The sequence below is a fragment of the Myotis nattereri genome (assembly GCF_964212035.1).
Source record: "Myotis nattereri genome assembly, chromosome: 19".
Lineage (NCBI taxonomy): Eukaryota > Metazoa > Chordata > Mammalia > Chiroptera > Vespertilionidae > Myotis > Myotis nattereri.
In genome coordinates, this window is record NC_138095.1 from 11635894 (window position 1) to 11654899 (window position 19006).

General features: G+C 48.3%; 2 protein-coding genes across 2 annotated transcripts in view; both read left to right on the forward strand.

Annotated features, from left to right (window-relative positions):
- The first annotated feature begins 7407 nt into the window (after nt 1-7407).
- On the forward strand, nt 7408-16328 carry PSMD9 (proteasome 26S subunit, non-ATPase 9). The gene is made up of 6 exons (XM_081113771.1): nt 7408-7577; nt 11407-11509; nt 13240-13451; nt 14276-14377; nt 15582-15670; nt 15971-16328. The coding sequence occupies exons 1-6, from the start codon at nt 7440-7442 to the stop codon at nt 15996-15998; spliced, it is 672 nt and encodes a 223-aa protein (XP_080969897.1). The 5' UTR covers nt 7408-7439; the 3' UTR covers nt 15999-16328.
- Nucleotides 16329-18763: 2435 nt separating this feature from the next.
- The window catches only part of CFAP251 (cilia and flagella associated protein 251), a 49204-nt gene continuing 48961 nt past the window's right edge, over nt 18764-19006 (forward strand). The window contains exon 1 of the mRNA XM_081113773.1: nt 18764-18886. The gene's annotated coding sequence lies outside the window, so the exon portion shown is untranslated. The remainder of the gene's footprint in view (nt 18887-19006) is intronic.

A 19006-nucleotide genomic window follows, 5' to 3' on the forward strand; every position in this document is an offset into this window, starting at 1 on the left:
CACTGCCAGGGGTTTAAGTACATTTGCAATGAAAATAAAGGGGTAGCCCTAGCTGGTTTGGCTCAGTGGATAGAGCATCGGCCTGCGGATGGAAAGGTCCCTGGTTCGATTCCAGTCAAAGGCACATGCCCTGGTTTTGGGCTCGATCCCCAGTGGGGAGCATATAGGAGGCAGCCGATCAATGATTCTCTCTCATCATTGATGTTTCTCTCTCCCTCTTTCTCTCTCTCTCTCCCTTCCTTTCTGAAATCAATAAAAATATATTTTAAAAAAAAGAAAAGAAAGGGGGAGGAATTTGTTACAAAATGGCTTTGTGTTTTATAGCTACTACATCTGGGTATATGATTAGGATTGATGTTAAATGTTTCCTAAGTGCTAGAGCAGCGGTTCTCAACCTGTGGGTCGCGACCCCTTTGGGGGTCGAACAACCCTTTCACAGGGATCACCTAAGACCATTGGAAAACACATATATAATTACATATTGTTTTTGTGATTCATCACTATGCTTTAATTATGTTCAATTTGTAACAATGAAAATATATCCTGCATATCAGATATTTACATGACGATTCATAACAGTAGCAACATGACAGTGAGGAAGTAGCAACGAAAATAATGTTATGGTTGGGGGTCACCACAACATGAGGAACTGTATTGAAGGGTCGCGGCGTTAGGAAGGTTGAGAACCACTGTGCTAGAGGGATCCTCCGTCGGGGAGAGCTGGAGGGGAAATGTCACTGACACAACCTACTGTCCTGCATTTCGCCATGTGGGCAACTAGGAATTTAAGCGTCCTGTCCTGCGAGGCTTTATCTTGAGGTGATGGGGAGCTGTTGAGGGTTTTATAACAGAGCTGCAGTATCATCAGGATTTAAGAGCTTCTCTGATTAAGGTCGACCAGGAGAGAGAGTGAGCAGGAAACTCAGCTGTGTGTAGTGCTGTGCTGGGACCAGAGTGGCCCAGTGGCCTGTCTGTGATTCATATTATGTTCCGGGACCATAAATAAACCAAGAGGCTTTAGTTGCATCTGAGAATTGGACCTAAAAACAGTCAAACAGCCCTGGGCTCTGTTTCCTAGAATCTGTAACTACAGACCCCCCCCACCTCCCCCAGACAGAACTAAGGGGGTGCCTATGAATAGCACGTCCTGTCCCCTGCCCGGCCCCACAGCCCTCCTGCCCAGGACTGAGAAATTAGCTGGGGACCTGGAGGGGTGAGGCCTGGCCGGGGTGCCCAGCTGTTATCAGGGCTCATGCAGCAGGGCAGGGCCAGCTGGGTGAAGCTGGACTTTATCTCCCGGGGCACAGAGCCCAGGTGCCCGAGCTAGGGGGAGACAGGCAGCTGTATCCACAGACACGACGGTCCAGAGAGTCGATGGCTCTTCCTCTCCCATCTGGCTTCCTCCTTCCTTTCGTCGATGTGGATCCCCACAAACATCTTGCACCCCAAGCTCTGTCTCAGCCTCTGCTTCTGCAGAACCCATTCCGTGACACCCTGTATTACCTGGGTGACAGCCTCTCTCCCGCCCTGGCGTGCCATTGCCCAAGAGTAAGTTTTATAACGTACCGGCATTTCTCCCAGTTTACAGATGAGGCAACTGAGACCGTGCTGAGCCAGAGCTGGATCTGGACCACCTGTGTCACTGTTTGCGGCTGTCCAAACAGAACCCATCCTTCCCATGGGGAACCTGTATATGAAGGTGTGATCCGAACTTTATCACCATTTAAATCAGCGGTTCTCAACCTGTGGGTCGCGACCCCTTTGGGGGTCGAACGACCCTTTCACAGGGGTCGCCTAAGACCACCGGAAAACACATATATAATTACGTATTGTTTTTGTGATTCATCACTGTGCTTTAATTATGTTCAATTTGTAACAATGAAAATACATCCTGCCTATCAGATATTTACATGACGATTCATAACAGTTGCAAAATGACAGTGATGAAGTAGCAACGAAAATAATGTTATGGTTGGGGGTCACCACAACATGAGGAACTGCATTAGGAAGGTTGAGAACCATTGGTTTAAAGTCTAAAACAGGTAGTCGTGGGGATGTCAAGTACAGCACAGGGAATGTAGTCAACAATATTGTAATAACTACGTGTGGTGCCAGGGGGGTGCTAGAATTATCACTTTGTATAAGTGTCTAACCCAGCCGTGGGCAAACTACGGCCCGCGGGCCGGATCCTGCCCGTTCGGCTGTTCTATCCGGCCCGCGGAGCTGAAAGAGCGGAGGGTTCTCTTGCTCTCCCCTCCGCTCCTTCACCAGCAGCAGTGTTAACATGGCAACGTCGGGAAACACGGCCGCAGCTCCTTCTTCTGAGTCCAGTTTAAGAACCCATTGTGTCCCTCGAGTCAAAAAGTTTGCCCACCCCTGACTCTAACCACTATGCGGTACACCTAAAACTGATATCAAATAATATTAAATTTTTGTCAATTGTTATCCTATATAATAAAAGCCTAATATGCTAAGTGTCCGGTCAACCGGTTGGCCGTTCAACCAATCAAAGTGTAATATGCTAATGATATGCTAAGGCTGCGCAACTGCACTGACCACCAAGGGGCAGACAGTCGACCCGTCTCTATGACGTGCACTGACCAACAGGAGGCAGATGCTCCAGCCGGTAGGTTAGCTTGCTCCTGGGATCCAGCGGATCGGGACTGGGTGAGACAGGCTGGACATGCCCTGGAGCCCTCCCACAGTCCCTCTCCAGCTGGCCAACCTCCTGCATCTTTTCCCTGCCCCAGTTGTGCACCAGTGGCATCCCTCGGCCTGGCCTGCACCCTCTCGAAATCCGGGACCCCTTGGGGGATCTGGCCTAAGCCAGCAGGTGGACATCTCCCAGACTGTGAGAGAGTGCAGGCTGGGCTGAGGGACCACGCCCCTCCAGTGCACAAATTTCGTGCACTGGGCCTCTAGTTGAAAAATAAAAAGGATAAATAGAAAGAAAAATTAATTAAAAAGAAAAAGAAAAAGAAAAAGGATGGAGCAATTGGCCGTGGAAGTTAGTTTACCTGCCTGCTTCAAAAATAAGCAGTCTAGCCCTAGCCAGTTTGGCTCAGTTGATAGCGTGTTGGCCTGTGGACCAAAGGGTCCTGGGTTCGAATTCAGTCAAGGGCACGGACCTCAATTGCAGGCTTGGTCTCCGGCCCCAGTCAGGATGCATGTGGGAAGCAACCAATCCATGTGTCTCTCTCATGTCGATGTTTCTCTCTGTCTCTTCCCCTCCCTTACACTCTCTCTCAAAAAAAAAAAAAAATCAATGGAAAAAATGTACTTGGGTGAGGATTAAAAAAAATAAAAAGTCTAGAACGGGTCCTGGCAAGCATTTTCTATAGCACAATATAGTAAATATTTCAGGCTTTGAGGCCCATTCAGCCTCTACTGCAACTAACTATTCAACCCTGCTGTTGTTGTATGTAAATGAATTGGCATGTCTGTGTGCCAATAAAACTTTATTTACAAAAACAGGCGGATGCCAAAACCAGTTTGGCTCAGTGGATAGAGCGTCGGCCTGCGGACTCAAGGGTCCCAGGTTCGATTCCGGTCAAGGGCATGTACCTGGGTTGTGAGCACATCCCCAGTAGGGGGTGTGCAGGAGGCAGCTGATCGATGTTTCTCTCTCATCGATGTTTCTAGCTCTCTATCTCTCTCCCTTCCTCTCTGTAAAAAATCAATAAAATATATTTAAAAAAAAAAAACAGGCAGTGAGAAAAGAGAGACAGAAGTCCACATTTGAACCAAAGACCAATAGTCTGCCCACCCCTGCCTAGACAAACAGTAAAACAAATGAACAAATGAAGCCTTGATTTGTAGCATTTGAATTCTATGGCGTATATACTCCCTGTAGCCAAGTTCAGGCTACCAAGGTGATGCCACTGAACTTGGGTTTGAGAATGGCATGAGCAGTAACGTGGAACACTGATGAAATACACAAGAGCACAGGTAATAGTAAACCGCAGTAAAACAGCAAGGAAGGCAGGAGATTTGAGCACTTATTCCTTTGTTTTTGTTTTTTTTTTTAAAAAACATATTTTATTGATTTTTTACAGAGAGGAAGGGAGAGGGATATAGAGTTAGAAACATCGATGAGAGAGAAACATCGATCAGCTGCCTCCTGCACATCTCCCACTGGGGATGTGCCCGCAACCCAGGTACATGCCCTTGACCGGAATCGAACCTGGGACCCTTCAGTCCGCAGGCAGATGCTCTAGCCACTGAGCCAAACCGGTCAGGGCTATTCCTTTGTTTTTAATACAGTTCATTTAATTGTAAGCTGATATTTTTTAATTTTTTGTTTCTTTGTCATTTAACCTTTACTGTAATTTAATTTTCAGTAATGCTAGTGTTTTTTAAAATATGGTTCTCAGACTTCCCCGGGGAGGGAATTAATAATGGGCTCTTCTGAGCCAGTAGGAGGGGCTCCACTCTCTAGTTGCCTGAGGTTGAGGGGGTGGGAAGCCTCCATGATTGGTGTGGAGGCTGAGCATCTGCTATGACATCGAGGTCCAGGGCACATCAAAGGGTTTTTTTTCTTGTCCTCTCAGGCCAAACTACCATCACGTCAGCACCGTTATCACTTGCATAAGCCGGAGATGGAGTTACTCAAGATCAAGCATTGATCCCTTCCAGAAAGAACCCATGTCCTCCCCCTCCCCCCCAAAGTCCCCAAGCTTTCAAACCTCTCCCACCCGTCACTGCAGAGCACTGACTTTCACTCCTCACAGGGTAACAGGGCAATCTGCTTTGGCCTCCAGTTTGCTGAGTTGCTTTCCATATATTGCTTCACCTCTCTGAACCTCCCTTTCCCACTTCTGACTATTAGGAGAGCTGTAGTGGCAGAGTCCCTGTCGTCTACAGGGATAGGAATGACTGTGTCCAACGCTTTGCATTTAACATGACCCCAGGAGGTAGACTTCATGATGATGCCCATTTTACAGTTCAGAAAGCTGAGGCTCAGAGAAGCTAAGTCGTTCAGACTGGAAAGCGGAGTAGAGATTCATTCCCTCTTATTCCCCGTCCGAGTTTCTCTTATTTTTCCGGTGTGTCTCATGCCTCTGGAGAACCTCAGGATTTTAGCAAACGAAAAGGGTCCGAGAGGCCATGATTCAGGGACTTGAATCCCAAATGCTCCAGGAGCCCGGAGGGTGATATAGGAGAGCGAGAGCCAGGTGGGATTGTGGAGTTTAGACTCACACTTTGTCAACAGGGCACCGATGACTCAGCTTCAGCCAGTTGTTGCCTGTGGGGACATGGGCCAAGTTTGGTCAGATTTTGATCAAAAGAAGCAGGCGCTTTGAATTTTTATATGAAAGCCATTGACTGAAAAAGTGTATTATTGTAAATTCTATTTATATGAAATATCCAGGATAGGCAAATCCATAGAGACAAAATGTAGGTGGGTGGTGGCCAGGGGCTGGGGGTAGGGGTGGGGGAGGAATGGGGAGTGACTGCTCGCTGGGCACAGGGTTCCTTTTTTGGGTGATGAAAATGTTTTGGAACTAGATAAAGGTGGTGGTTGCTCAACATAGTAAATAAATTAAATGTCACCGAATTGTTCACTTTAAATAAATGGTTAATATGGTTAATTTTATGTTGCCTGAATCTCATCTCAGTTTTAAAAGCTGTACTGGCTTTAATATGTTCTTCATGTGCAGAATGAAGGAAGGCCCCCAGCCAGCCGGCAGCTGGAAGGCCCTGATCACCAGCCAGGCCTAGGGACCCTACCCATGCACAAATTTCATGCACTGGGTCTCTAGTGTAATATAAAGTTCATATTCAAATTTCCTCAATTGTCCCAAGAACATCCTTTATAGCTTCCATTATTGAGGAGAACCAGGGTCCTACCAGGAACACAGGTTGCATTTCATTGTTGCATCTCTTTCATCTAGGAGATTGCCTGGCACACAGGTGTATTTCACAAGGCTGACCTTTTGGAAGAGTGCAGGCCGGTTGTTCTGAAGAATGTTCCTCGGTTAGGATTTGAGTGTTTGTTTGCCATGACTGAATTCAGGTAAACATGTTTGAATACTACATAAGTGACGGCGTGTCCTTTCCAGTGTAGGTGGGCTCTTCGGGGCTCGGCTCCACCTTTTGAAACTGGCTATGGGGAAGTAGGTTAGGGTCTTAGGGGCCAGTCTCTGGTTTTAGGGGCTAGTCTCCGCTCTTCAGAACTAGCATCAACCCTAAGGGACTAGATTCAGCTCTTAGTTCTTGGCTGGGCTATTCGCGGTTAGGCTATACCTTTCAGGGCAAAACATTAGGGGGGCACATGTTACGAAATTAAGTTTCGTCAGTTTGCTTTAGGCTGGGTTGACATTCGGGCAGCTTGCTTTGCTAGTTGGGCAAGTAGGTTATTGAGATAGTGTTGTTGGCTGTCAAGTGAGGGTAATGACAACCCTGGTTTCAAGAGGTTGTTTATATGAAAGGCACGTAAAACAGTGTCTGGCACATTGTAACTATTTGATAAATTATTAGTATTAATATTATTACCATCAATACTATTTTTACCAAAATTTATAGAGATCTAATATCTGTCAGCCACTGGGCCCAGCACTCAGTTCTTTATCCATCCAGCACCCAGGACAAAGTATGACACAAAGGAGGCATTCAATAAATACTTGTTGGCAAAATGTCAGCTCTATGAGATGGATTTCTGTTGATATGAAACTAATACACAGATGAGAAAGCCGAGGCTCAGAGAAGTGAAGTGATTTAGTCAAGATCACTGCATTGCAGTAAGTGGCAGGAGCCCTGGATTTGAACACAACCGTGTAGGCTTTGAAAAAAAATGAGGGATAGGAATAAGAATGTTTTGTAAACCCTCCAGCACGCGTAGATGTGAAGAGCTGGATTTGAGCACCACGCACAGTGCTCTCACAATACACACAGTAGGCGCTCAATAAATGTTAGTTGAATGAATGAGGACAGAAAATGGGTCAGCTAGCCCGGCAGGTGTGGCTCCTGGTTGAGTGCGGGCCCAGGAACTAGGAGGTCACGGTTGGATTCCTGGCCCGGGCACAAACCTGGGTTGTGGGCTCGAACCCCAGTAGGGGGCGTGCAGGAGGCAGCAGATGGATGATATTTCTCATTGATGTTTTTATCTCTTTATGCGTCTCCCTTCCTCTCTCTAAAAATCAATTTTTAAAAAAGTCAACTAGGAAAAGAAACTAACTGGCCTTGTCCCCAGCTGTGGGGTACAGGGAACCATTCCTCCGCACACTGCGGCACGTGGAGGCACCCCCAGACCGCCGGTTCCAGCAGGGTGTGGCTTCAGGTGACCCCGCCCACCGACGAGACCGCGTCCCTAGCTCCTCCCAGCGCTCGCGGACGGGCCGACCGTGGTGTTTTGGCCCGCGGGCGGAGCCGTAGCCAAAGTCTCCTCGGGGGTCCGCAACCGGAAGCCGGGTGTCCAGGAGCCTGGCTGGAAGTCCAAGATGTCGGAGAAGGAGGACGGGTTGGGCGGGGGCTCCCCGCAGGCCAGCGCGGTGACGGTCAGCGATGTCCAGGAGCTGATACGGCGCAAGGAGGAGATCGAAGCGCAGATCAAGGCCAATTATGGCGTATTGGAGAGCGTGAGTGTGGGCTCGGGGCTCCCGGGGGCGTGGGGGCGCCCCGACGCCGACGGACTCGGCTCCACCCCCGGGCCCGGGGGACTGGGAGACCCACGGCGCCGCAAGTGCGGCCTCTGTCGGTGGAGAGAGGCTCCTAACGCTGAGAACTAAACGGTGGGAATCCTAGCAAGCGTTTGCGGAGCCCTGACCCTGTGCTGGGCGTGGTTTCACGTGCTTTCGTTCCGTCGGTGAGCTCATTGCATCCTCGCGGCAACCCTTTGACGTGAGCTCTGTTATTTCGTCCATTTTAGGGATGAGGAAGCGGAGACGTTGCTTAGCTTAGACCTGCCCCCCTGCCTCCGGTCACAGAGCTAGTAAGTCTGCAGAGGCCGGGTGGTTGGCAGTCACCGCCATCACCAGTCTGGGCTGAAACGTTTACCAGATGTTCCGGGTTTTGCCTGATGGGGGGCAGGGCGCGCCGGAGCAGATGCTGCATTTCTGGCAAATTATTAGCGATGCTGATGCTGCAGGTCAAAGGGCTGAACTTTGAGTGACAGTTAAGGCTCATTGTCCTTATTGCGTAAAGAGGAAACTGAGGCCAGAGTGGGGTACTCCCTTGCCTAGGGTCTTGTAGCTAAAAAGTGGCAGTGGTAGAGCTCGATCCTAGGTCTGTCCGGCTCCAAAACTGATAGTTTTCCTTAAAACCACAAAGCAATTTGCAGAGAAAATAAGTTCGTTACATCCTGTGTAGGGCAGATGGAATGCATTTTAGGTAATGGGAGTAAGGTGAAGTGCTGGATGGAGGCCAGGGTAACATTTTACTGGGTGCTGACTGTATACGCCCGAAGGGTGGTGGGTCATGAAGGGGAAGTCACTTGCTCAAAGTCACAAAGTGGGAATTGGTTCTCAGGCCTGTTGAATCCAGGACCTGTGCTTTTGGGTGTTATGCCAGCAATTTCTTAACCTTAAATTGCTGTCTACACGATGCTGTACCCATATACTTCTTGTAGTGTTATTCTCTTTGTTTTTATTTTTCATCCTCACCTGAGGATGTTTTCACTGATTTTTAGAGAGAGGAAGGGAGAGAAAAAGAGAAACATTGATGTGAGAGAGAAGCATTGATCGGCTGCCTCCCGCATTACCACGTGTGCCCGGACAGGGGTTGGAACCTGAAACTCAGGCATGTGCCCTAGATGGGAATTGAACTAGCAACCTTTTGGTGTATGGGATGATGCTCCAACCAACTGAGCCACCCAGCCAGGGGCTCCTTGTATGTTTTGCTTTAAGTTGACCCACTTTTTTTTTTTTTCACTTTTTTTTTTTTTTACTTAAATAAATTTATTTTAAAAGGAACTTTTGCTAGTATAGTTCTACGGCATGTGAAAAAATGAGAATCTCTTCCCTTAAGTATAAGGTAAAAATGTACACCAAGATGATCCATACAAATCTCCATTAACTGATGAGTGGCTAATAAAATGTGGTCTCTCCATACAGTGGATGTTATTTAATAAAAAGGGACAAAGCACTAACACACACCACAATGTGCGTGAACCTTGAAAGCATGATGCTGAGTGAGAAGTTCATCAAAAAGGCCACCTGTCTTATGATTCTGTTTATACAAAATGTCTAGAATAGGCAACTCCATAGAGACAGGAAGTAGCTTCATGGTTGCTAGAGGCTGAGGCGAGGGGAGAATGGGAACGAGGGTGATGAAAATGTCCTAACATTGATTGTGGCGATGGTTGCTCAACCCTGCAAATATTCTAAAAACCATTGAATTATACACTTTAAATGGATGGATTGTGTGGTCTGTGAATTCTATCTCAGTAAAGCTGTTAAAAACAAACCTAAGAGGCCCAGAGATCGCAGGTGACCTGTGGGTGATGTCACCAAATGGAGACTTCCTTCTTGATTATTGGAGGGTCGGGGATCCTTGGAAAGGGAGTTAGTATTTTACATTCAGGATTATTTAGTGCCCTGTGTGTGAGGTGCCATGGCGTGGGTCCCCACTTTGGAAATCAGTATCTTGTGTGGTCTTGCTTCGGGAATGCCAGTGAACTCAGTCATTGTGGAAAGGCAGGCGGCTGATAAAGGTGTGTAGCCCTGGGTCATTTATGCAGTATCTGTAGAGAGTCCTGTCTTAAGGGACTATAGGGGACCCCCATCCCCCCTCCCTTGCCAACAGGAAACAGTCTGTGTAACAGTGTCCAGAGAGAAAGGGAGAGAAGCAAAGGGAATCCCTCCACCCAGTCCCTGTGTGCTCCGGGCACTGTCTCTGTGCTCACTGGTAACTACAGCCGTCATTGACTACTGTGTGTGTTCATTTCCTAGGGCCGCCATAACAAATGACCACAGACTAGGTGGCTTAAAACAAGATAAATTTACTGTCTCACAGTTGCGGAGGTTAGAAATGAAGTCTGAAGTAAAGTGAAGGCAGGGTCTGAAGGACAGTCCATTCGATGCCTCTCTCCTAGTTCCTGGTGGCTACTGGCCATCCTTGGATTGTAGCTGTTTTACCCCATCTCTGCCCTCTTCCTTCACATGGCCATCTCTCTGTGCCCCAGGTGTCTCTCTCTTTTCTCTTATATGGATGCTTGGTACTAGATTTAGGTTCCACCCCAAATCTAGGGTGAGCTCAGAGACCCTTAACTTAATTACATCTGCAAAGGCCCTTTTTCCAAATAAGATCACGTTCCCAGGTTCTGAGGTTAGGATTTGGACATATCTTTTGGGGGCCGCTGTTCAACCCACTTTGCATGTTCCTGGCACTGTGCTAAGCACTCCACAGAGGTCAACTCATCAATTCCCATGCTACGCGGGCAGCGGAGTACCTTCGCTCCCATTTAGTAAATGAGGAAGCTGAGACTGAGGGAGGGAAGGCGCCCAGGTTGTTTGTGGCAGAATTCAGATCACATCAAAGGCTGTCCGACTGCAGAATCCCTCCCCTGCATCATCTTCGGTGTGTAACACGTTTCCTGCTTCTGTACATCATGCTCTGACTTACGTAGGAAAAGACTAAAATGTTAAAAGGGAATAGTCTCATGGTCCAAATTCAAAGGCTACTAAAGGATGTAAAATGAAAAGTCTCTCTCCCTCGCTGTCCCCAGACACCCAGTTCCTGTCCCTCATGGGCCCTTGGTGATATCAGTGTGTCCTTCCTGGGTGGGGGCCTCTTTGAAAGCCCTCTTACATCTTTTTTACACTCAGCAGAATCCACGTTCGGCTACAGCTGGATGCGTTTCGGGGCTTTCACTCCCCTCCAGCTTCCAAGGCTGTTGGCCAGATGTCAGCTGCCTGGAGGAGGAGGGTTTGGAGGAGCCAGGGGAGGCTGGCCTTGGGGTTCATGCTCAAAGGAGTCAGTAGCCTTATCTGCACAGCTCTAACTTCTAAAAGGGAGAATGATTCATGCAGTACTTGTGTTTTTCAAAAATTAATTTAGAAAACAGGGCCCACCAAAGAGGGTACTTGTGGGAGGATGTGGATAACATACCAAGTCTGTGCCAAGTGGTCCACAGGTGGCAGCTTTCCTTACCGTCACCTTCATGATGACTGCGGAGGAAAAGTGGGAAAGAGGTCTTTTTTAAGTTATTTTTTTTAAAATGTTTTTGTTGATTTTTCAGAGAGAGGGAGGGAGAAGGGGAGAGAGAGATACAAACATTAATGATGAGAGAGAATCATTGATCAGCTGCCTCCTGCACGTTCCCCATTGAGGATTGAGCCCTAAACTCGGGCATGTGCCCTGACCGGGAATCGAACCGTGATCTTCCTGGTTCATGGGTCGATGCTCAATCACTGAGCCACACCGGGCGGGCCTGTGCGATTTTTTAAAATCCACATTTCTTTCCTCCAGCTAAAAGGTGTTGGGATGAATGAGCCGCTGGTGGACTGCGAGGGCTACCCCCGCTCAGACGTGGACCTGTACCAAGTTCGAACTGCCAGGCACAACATCGTCTGTGAGTGACCCGTAGGGCCCCACCCTGCACAGGGGGACAGTAAAGGCACACGAATGAGATCACCAGTAACCCATGTTACCTGCTTCCCTCTCTTCCGCCTCGATAGGATTATCTCATTGTCTCTGTGGAGGAATGAGAACTCAGGGAATGGCTTAAACTCAGGGTTCAGTATTTATAGCTTCCGTTTGTTTTTAAGAGCTTCACTTCATTCTGGAAACTTTATTGAAATAACAATAGAAACCCAGGTCAGATATTGCTTCCGATCTTAATCGCATCAATTATGTGTTAGGAATTATGTTTCGCTGTTGACGATGGTGACCCAGGAACGGAGGGAGAACAGAGGTGGGCAGTGCATTTGTTTTCTGGTTCTCATATAACACATCACCACAGACTGCGTGGCCTAAAATGTCACAGACTTGTTATCTCACAGCTCGGGAGGTGAGACCTCCACATGGTGTCACTGGGCTGAGATCAAGGTGTTGGGCAGGGCGTGTTCCCTCCGGAGGCTCCAGGGGCGAGCCCGTTTCCTTGTCTTTTCCAGCAATAGAGGCCGCCCGCATCCCTTGTTTCGTGGCTCCTTCCATCTTCAAAGCTGACAGTCACATCCCTCCAACTCCGATTCTGTCACATCACTTTCTCCCATTTTGCCTCCCTCCTTCACTTAAAAAGACCCATGATAGCTTTGGGCCAGTGGTTCCCAACCTTTTTTTGGCCATGCCCCACCTAAGCATCCCTAAAACCCTGCTGCCCCCCATGACATATAATTCTTATTATTCAAAAAGTGAACTCCTGTTCACGTGGAGGAAGCCTAAAAGGCCATGAACTTGGTCTAAACAAGCTTCCAAAGATCGGCATCCATGAAAGAGAGAAATGAAAGGACAGTTGAAGTACTGAGGAAGAAATCACTAAGAAATTGTTAAAAAATAATAATATGAAGTGATATGAAAAAATAGCAAATAAAGTTTCAAAACATAATAGAGAACTGAAATGCATAAATATGTCACAATATATATTTATATACTGTATCTGAGGGCCCTAGAACCATAATAAATGCAAGAATTCACTGTTAATAACTCATTCTTGAATTGCCCCCCTTAAAAATCAAATTGCCCCCCTGTGGGGCATGTTCCCCACATTGGGAACCACTGCATTGGGCCCACCCCCTGGATAATGCAGAATAACCTCGTTCTCAGAGTCATAAACTTAATCACATCGGCAAAGTCCCTCCTGCCATGTAAAGCAGCACAGTCCCGGGGACTAGGATGGGACATCTTTTCGGGGCCTTATTCACACTGCCACAGGCGGGCAGCCAGTGGCCTACCACCAACTCACATTAGGAGGGAATTATCACCCTGGCTGGTGTGGCTCGGTTGGCTGGGCATCATCCTGTGCACCTAGAGGTCGCAGGTTCGATTCCGGGTGAGGGTGCATGCCCAGGTCGTGGGTTCGGTCCCAGGTCAGGGTGTGTACTGAGGCACCTGATCGATGTTTCTCTCTCACATCAATGTTTCTCTCAAGTCAATAAAAAACATTTTTAAAAAAGGGAATTATCGTCTACATTTTCTGCTTCCTGACTTCTGTTACCTGTTTGAATCATGACTCCATCTGTGTGTGTTTCGGTACAAGGCCGAGCATGTAGGAAGTGCTCATGGAGTGTTCAGAGGATGAATGCGGGAGTCTTGTGTCCTCGGCTGTCGTCCTTGGCCCCTGATCCGGTTTCCTCCTCCCAGGCTTGCAGAACGATCACAAGGCGGTGATGAAGCAGGTGGAGGAGGCCCTGCACCAGCTGCATGCTCGGGACAAGGAGAAGCAGGCCCGGGACATGGCCGAGGCCCAGGAAGAGGCCATGAGCCGAAGTCTGAGCCAGAGCGAGGGCCTCACCCCCCCTCAGGCCTTTGCCAAAGTGAACAGCATCAGCCCCGGCTCCCCTGCCAGCATCGCGGTAAGCCAGGGCCTGTCACACAGAGGCCCTGTCCTGTTCACCACTGTATCCACCCATCCAGTACAGTGCTGTCATTGGCCCACAGAAACATATATATTTTTAATATACTTTTGATTTCAGAGAGGAAGGGAGGGGGGGAGAGAGAGAGAAACATCAATGATGAGAGAGAATCATTGATCAGCTGCCTCCTGCACACCCCCCCACTGGGGACCGATCCAGCAACCCAGGTATATGTCTGGGACCAGACTTGAACCCAGGACCCTTCAGTCCGCAGGCTGATGCTCTATCCACTGAGCCAAGCTGGCTAGGACAACACAGCAAATATTTGTTGAGGGGATGAGTGCATCACCATTTGTATTCTTAGAATGAAAAGGTCACACTAGTGCCTGTGCTCAGCCTTGTGCCTATGGCTGCTCATTTAAGGGCAAACTTGTCTAAGTTCTGACCCCTCAACAAAGAGGTCCAGACTGTCCTGCGTCTGTCTGCTGCCCGAACCTGGGTCAGGACCCCAGAGAGCAGCAGTTGGCTTTCCCCCACATATCTCAACCTCCACAACCGCCAGCTCTTATCAGACATTGGGCAGACCTGGCCACCTTCTACTAGATCTGTCCTAGAAGGAGCCCCCTGGAGGAGGTGCCCAATTATCTGCCTTCTGCATGACCTCTTCGCTTTGGGCCTGTCCTGGTCCCCCCCGCCCCCCCCCCCCCCCCCAGCGTGTAGAAAACACGCTCTTGGCCTTAACATTTAGTTAGGTATGGAAGGGTAAAGGGACACCAGAAGCACATCTAACCTCTAGCCTGGTTTTCCATCTCTTTTTTCTTTAGGGTCTGCAAGTGGATGATGAGATTGTGGAGTTTGGCTCCGTAAACACCCAAAACTTCCAGTCGCTGCAAAACATTGGCACCGTGGTGCAGCACAGTGAGGGGGTGAGTTGGGGGTTACGTGGGGGTCAGTAACCCTAGAGTTGCCGGAATCATAATATTTGTCCTGTTTTGACTGGTATATTGCACTTAGTCTAATGACTTCGTGGTCCTTCAGTGTTGTTACATATGTCAGAATTTTCTTCCTTTTTAAGGGTTGCTTTTTTCACTTGGTTGACAGTATCCTTTGATGCAAAAAATTTTTTAATTTTGATGCATCTTGTTTTAATTTTTATTAAAGTAGCACATACAGCCTGGCTAGTGTGGCTCAGTTGGTTGAGTGTTGTCACATGCACCAAGGGGTCGTCAGTTTGATTCCTGGTCAGGGCACATTCCTGGGTTATAGGCTCTTTCCCTGATCAGGAGCATGTGGGAGGCAGCCGGTCAATGTTTCGCTCTCACATTGATGTTTCTCTCCCCTTCTCCCTTCCTCTCTTTCTAAAATTAATAAAAGCATATATTTTTTAAAAATAATACATACTCATTGTTAAAAAGTTAATGGTAGAGAAAGATATAAAAGTAAACTCTGTTTTCTCTGACTCCATTCTCTCTGGGAAGTAACCACGGTTCACAGTGCTTTGGTATACCTTCCAGAGAACTTTGTATGCACCAAGCAATACATATGCTCTTTAGAAAATATACTCAAGTGGGTTCATACTTTGTTGGTTTGGTTTGGTTTTGCATTCTAGAACTGCCTCCTCATTCACTATCTATATTTGAATCATATCTTACTAAGGGATATTTTGGGTGTTTTCAGTTTTTGAATTTATAAACAGTCCTGGGATGAACACTTTGTTGATATATCCTTCTGTATTCTTTTTTTGCAAAATGTATTTTATATGCACATTTTAATTTCAATATTCGTTAATCCTCTCCTGATGCTCTTATCCACTGAGCCAAACTGGCTAGGGCTGTATGCACTTCTTAAAGATTTTTTTTTGGGCGGGGGGTGTCTCTGCAAGAGGATGGTTCCAATTTGCAGCCCCACTGACTGGCCTGAGAGTGCCACGTCCCCCACCCACCGACTGCAGGCCAATGCTTAAAATAAGCGTCCTTGCTGACTTGATGGGCGAAAAACCGGAATCAAACCCGGGACCCTCCAGTCGGCAGGTTGACACTCTATCCACTGATAGAGCATCTCGGCATTTTAGCCTGAATTTCTTTGAGTGCTAAGGAGGTTGAACATAAAACGAGCTCATTTTCCTTTCAGAAGCCCCTGAATGTGACAGTGATCCGCAGAGGGGAGAAACACCGGCTTAGACTTGTCCCAACGCGCTGGGCGGGGAAGGGACTGCTGGGGTAAAGTATCTGTTTTGGTTCATTCACACGGCGGTGTCCATTGTATGTTTGTTAGACATAAAGCTGGGGTGGGGGCGGGTTGGGAAATGATGGGGATCCCCCGGTGACCTGTAGAACTGATGATGAATACTGTGGCAGGAATGAGACTATGGGTGCAGAGGTGGAGGGAGCCCTGGTCTCGCTGGGCATTTGCTTTACGGGACTAAAGAATGTAAGTGAAAAGCTCAGGAGGGCTCCCCTCCTGATCTCCCTGAGTGGAGCCGTCAAACTTACGCTGTTTCTTTTCTGTTTTTCTTCCAGCTGCAACATTATTCCTTTGCAAAGCTGATTGTCCCTGAGGAACAGTATCAGGAAAGCATCTTCTGTGGCCCTAGACTTGTGTCTTGGGGGGGATTTCTCCCTTCTCTCCTCTCCCTGGAGTTTAAGGATCTGGAAGCCTGAACTTCTAGGTGGTAGAAACGCTGTGGCCTCCGAGTGTAGTCTCTTGGGATTAAGGCATTGTTCAGACCTGATCTGTGCTTAGCTGATCTTTTCTGAATTAGACCATGGCCCCAAATGGGAATCTCTGATGGCAAGAGGGTGGGAGTTATTCTGACAGGTGCTGTCATGACTTTATTCTTCTAGGAATTATTTTCTCCAAATAAACAGTTTTATAGTACTGCTATGAGCATGTTATCACCCCAACTAAACTCCTTATGGACCTCTCAGCCAAAGCTCAGAACATCCTCACAGAAAGTTGGGCCCTGGCCAGTGGCTCAGTTGGTTGGAGCATTGAACTGATGTGCCAGGGTTGTGGGTTCGGTCCCAGTCAGGGCCCATGCAGGGGTCACCCGATGAGTGCATGAATAAGTGGAACAACGGAACGATGTTTCTCTCTCTCTCCTCTCTCTAAAATGAAAAAAGAAAAAAAGGGAGGGGTAGAACAGTAATTGTGCCAAAGTCAAATTTGATCACAATATTTCCGGAACATCCTTTATGGCACGGGGTTTCCAGACACCAGCTGCCCGTCTCCCTTTGCAGTGCGGTGTTGCTGCCCTGGATACAGAAATCTTGTTTTCAGAACTTGGACCTCCAGAGCCACAGCTGCTCCCTTTAAGAATATGACATGCATATTCCTGAAGCATTCCACATTTTTATAACAAAAAAAGAGAAAAGAATAGATAAACCAGGAGGCTCCCAGGCAGCCCAGCAGGTGTCGGCTTTCTCATCCATAATCCACCAGAGGGCAGCAAGCTCCCTCCACTTGTAGAATAAAAATGCCTGCAGATTAGCTTCTATTGTGGCTTTTTATCATTGAACCTTGTCACAGCCTCAGCTCAGCACTATTTTATAAACTGCTAAGGTGTGCTTGACGTTGCTGATGGGAACAGCAGTGTGTATGGGTCCTCCTCTTGTTTTCTCTCTAACACAGCAAAGTGGATTTCAGTGATTCCTAGGGACTAGTCTTCGCTCTTTACTATTTATTCCCACAGTTCGTGTGGTCCCCTCTCCTTCAGAGATCTGGCTCACTCTGCCAGGGCATCTGTGTCTCTTGGGACTGAATTTGCTTGGGTTGGACACAGGTACCAGCTGGCCCTGACGGGAGTCAGCATTGGCCTGTGCTTCCTGCCATGGGTTCTCACGCTCAGCTGGGAAGCCTTCCTGTGGAGGGTCTTCCCCAAACTTACTCCAGCCCCACCTCCCCGCGCATTCCCCTCCGACAGCCACGGTGTTGACCAAGCTTTGCTGTTTCAATTGGGTGTTCTAATTCCAAGTGTTTTCAATCTTTTTTATAAGCCCTAGTACAGTGGTTCTCAACCTTGGCTGCACATTAGAATCACCTGGGAATCTTCTTAAAATCCTGATTTCTGGGCCTCATCCTCCGGAAATTCTGTTTCTTTGTGATGGGGTGGGACCACAACATTAGTAACAAAGAAACAGAATTTCCGGAGGATGAGGCCCAGAAATCAGGATTTTAAAAAGATTCCCAGGTAATTCTAATGTGCAGCCAAGGTTGAGAACCACTGTACTAGACCAGTGGTCGGCAAACTCATTAGTCAACAGAGCCAAATATCAATAGTACTTCTTCAAAATAGACTCGCTTAGGCCGAAAACTGACTTCTGCGCATGGGCCATGAAGTTTCAATCGCACTGTACATGTGCCCGCACGTGGTATTTTGTGGAAGAGCCACACTCAAGGGGCCAAAGAGCCGCGTGTGGCTCGTGAGCCGCAGTTTGCCGACCACGACCCTAGACTTTAATCAACACAGCTTCTCCCATCTAGACGTGGGGGTGGGGGTGGGGGTGGGGAGGATCACTTGCATTTTCCTCAAGTGATAGCAGTGTTCTGCATAGTGCCTTTGGCTGGTTTCCTGCAGGTCTCCTTTTGAAAAAACCTCGGGATGGCCAGGTGTGCCCTCTTCCATGAGATTCTAGGGGAGGGTCACTGAGAAGTAGAATGATCCTAATTTTTAAAAAATATATTTTGTATTAATTTGAGAGAGGAAGTGAGAGATAGAAACATCAGTGATGAGAGAGAATCATTGATTGGCTGCCTCCTGCACACCCCCCAGCCAGGCATGTGCCCTGACCCAGAATCCAACCCTGACCTGGTTCATAGGTCCATGTTCAACCACTGAGCCACATTGGCCAGGCGATCCTAATAGGTTTAACCAAACTGGATTTGCAGAAACGTTCTGTGATAAGAACAGCAAGATAATGTACCCTCTACTGTAATCTCCCGGCTAGCTTAAAATTCTCTAAACACTTTTTACCCCAGTGAGGAGGTGTGGAAGACATCTAGGTGCAGCGTCCGCTAGACCGGGAAATTTAGACGGCTTTTGGAAAAGAGAATTTTTACCAAAACATTTCATACTTCTTCACTTAATCTTGTTAAACCTTCAGAAAGTCAAAACTGCTAGTGTTCGCCGCTGCAGTTTCTCGGGATGGCTCCACGGGAAAAGCGGATGGAGCCGCCCCAGTCGCGGTGGTGCCTCTCCGGGGACACCGGCAGGGGGCGCGCGGGCCGGCTCGCGGCCGCTTTCTGGGCACGTGACCACCGTACCGCCCTTTCGCTTTACGGCACGTCGCCTGCCGCGGCGGCGGTTACCATAGGGATAGGGCTTGGGTGGCAACCGTAACTAGGGATCCGGTGTTGGAGAAGCGGCCGCTGGGAAGTGGCTGAGTCCAAGCGGCGGGACCACCGTGGCCTTTTGAGGACCTGGCTGGGCGCGCTCTGTGAGTCAGGGTCGCAGGCCGCGTGGTCCGCGCAGGGTGTGTCCAGCAAAGCAGGACTTGGTGCCTCCGCGGGTGCTCACCCCAGTCGGGCAGGGCCGGGCCTGGGCGGCCCGCAGACCA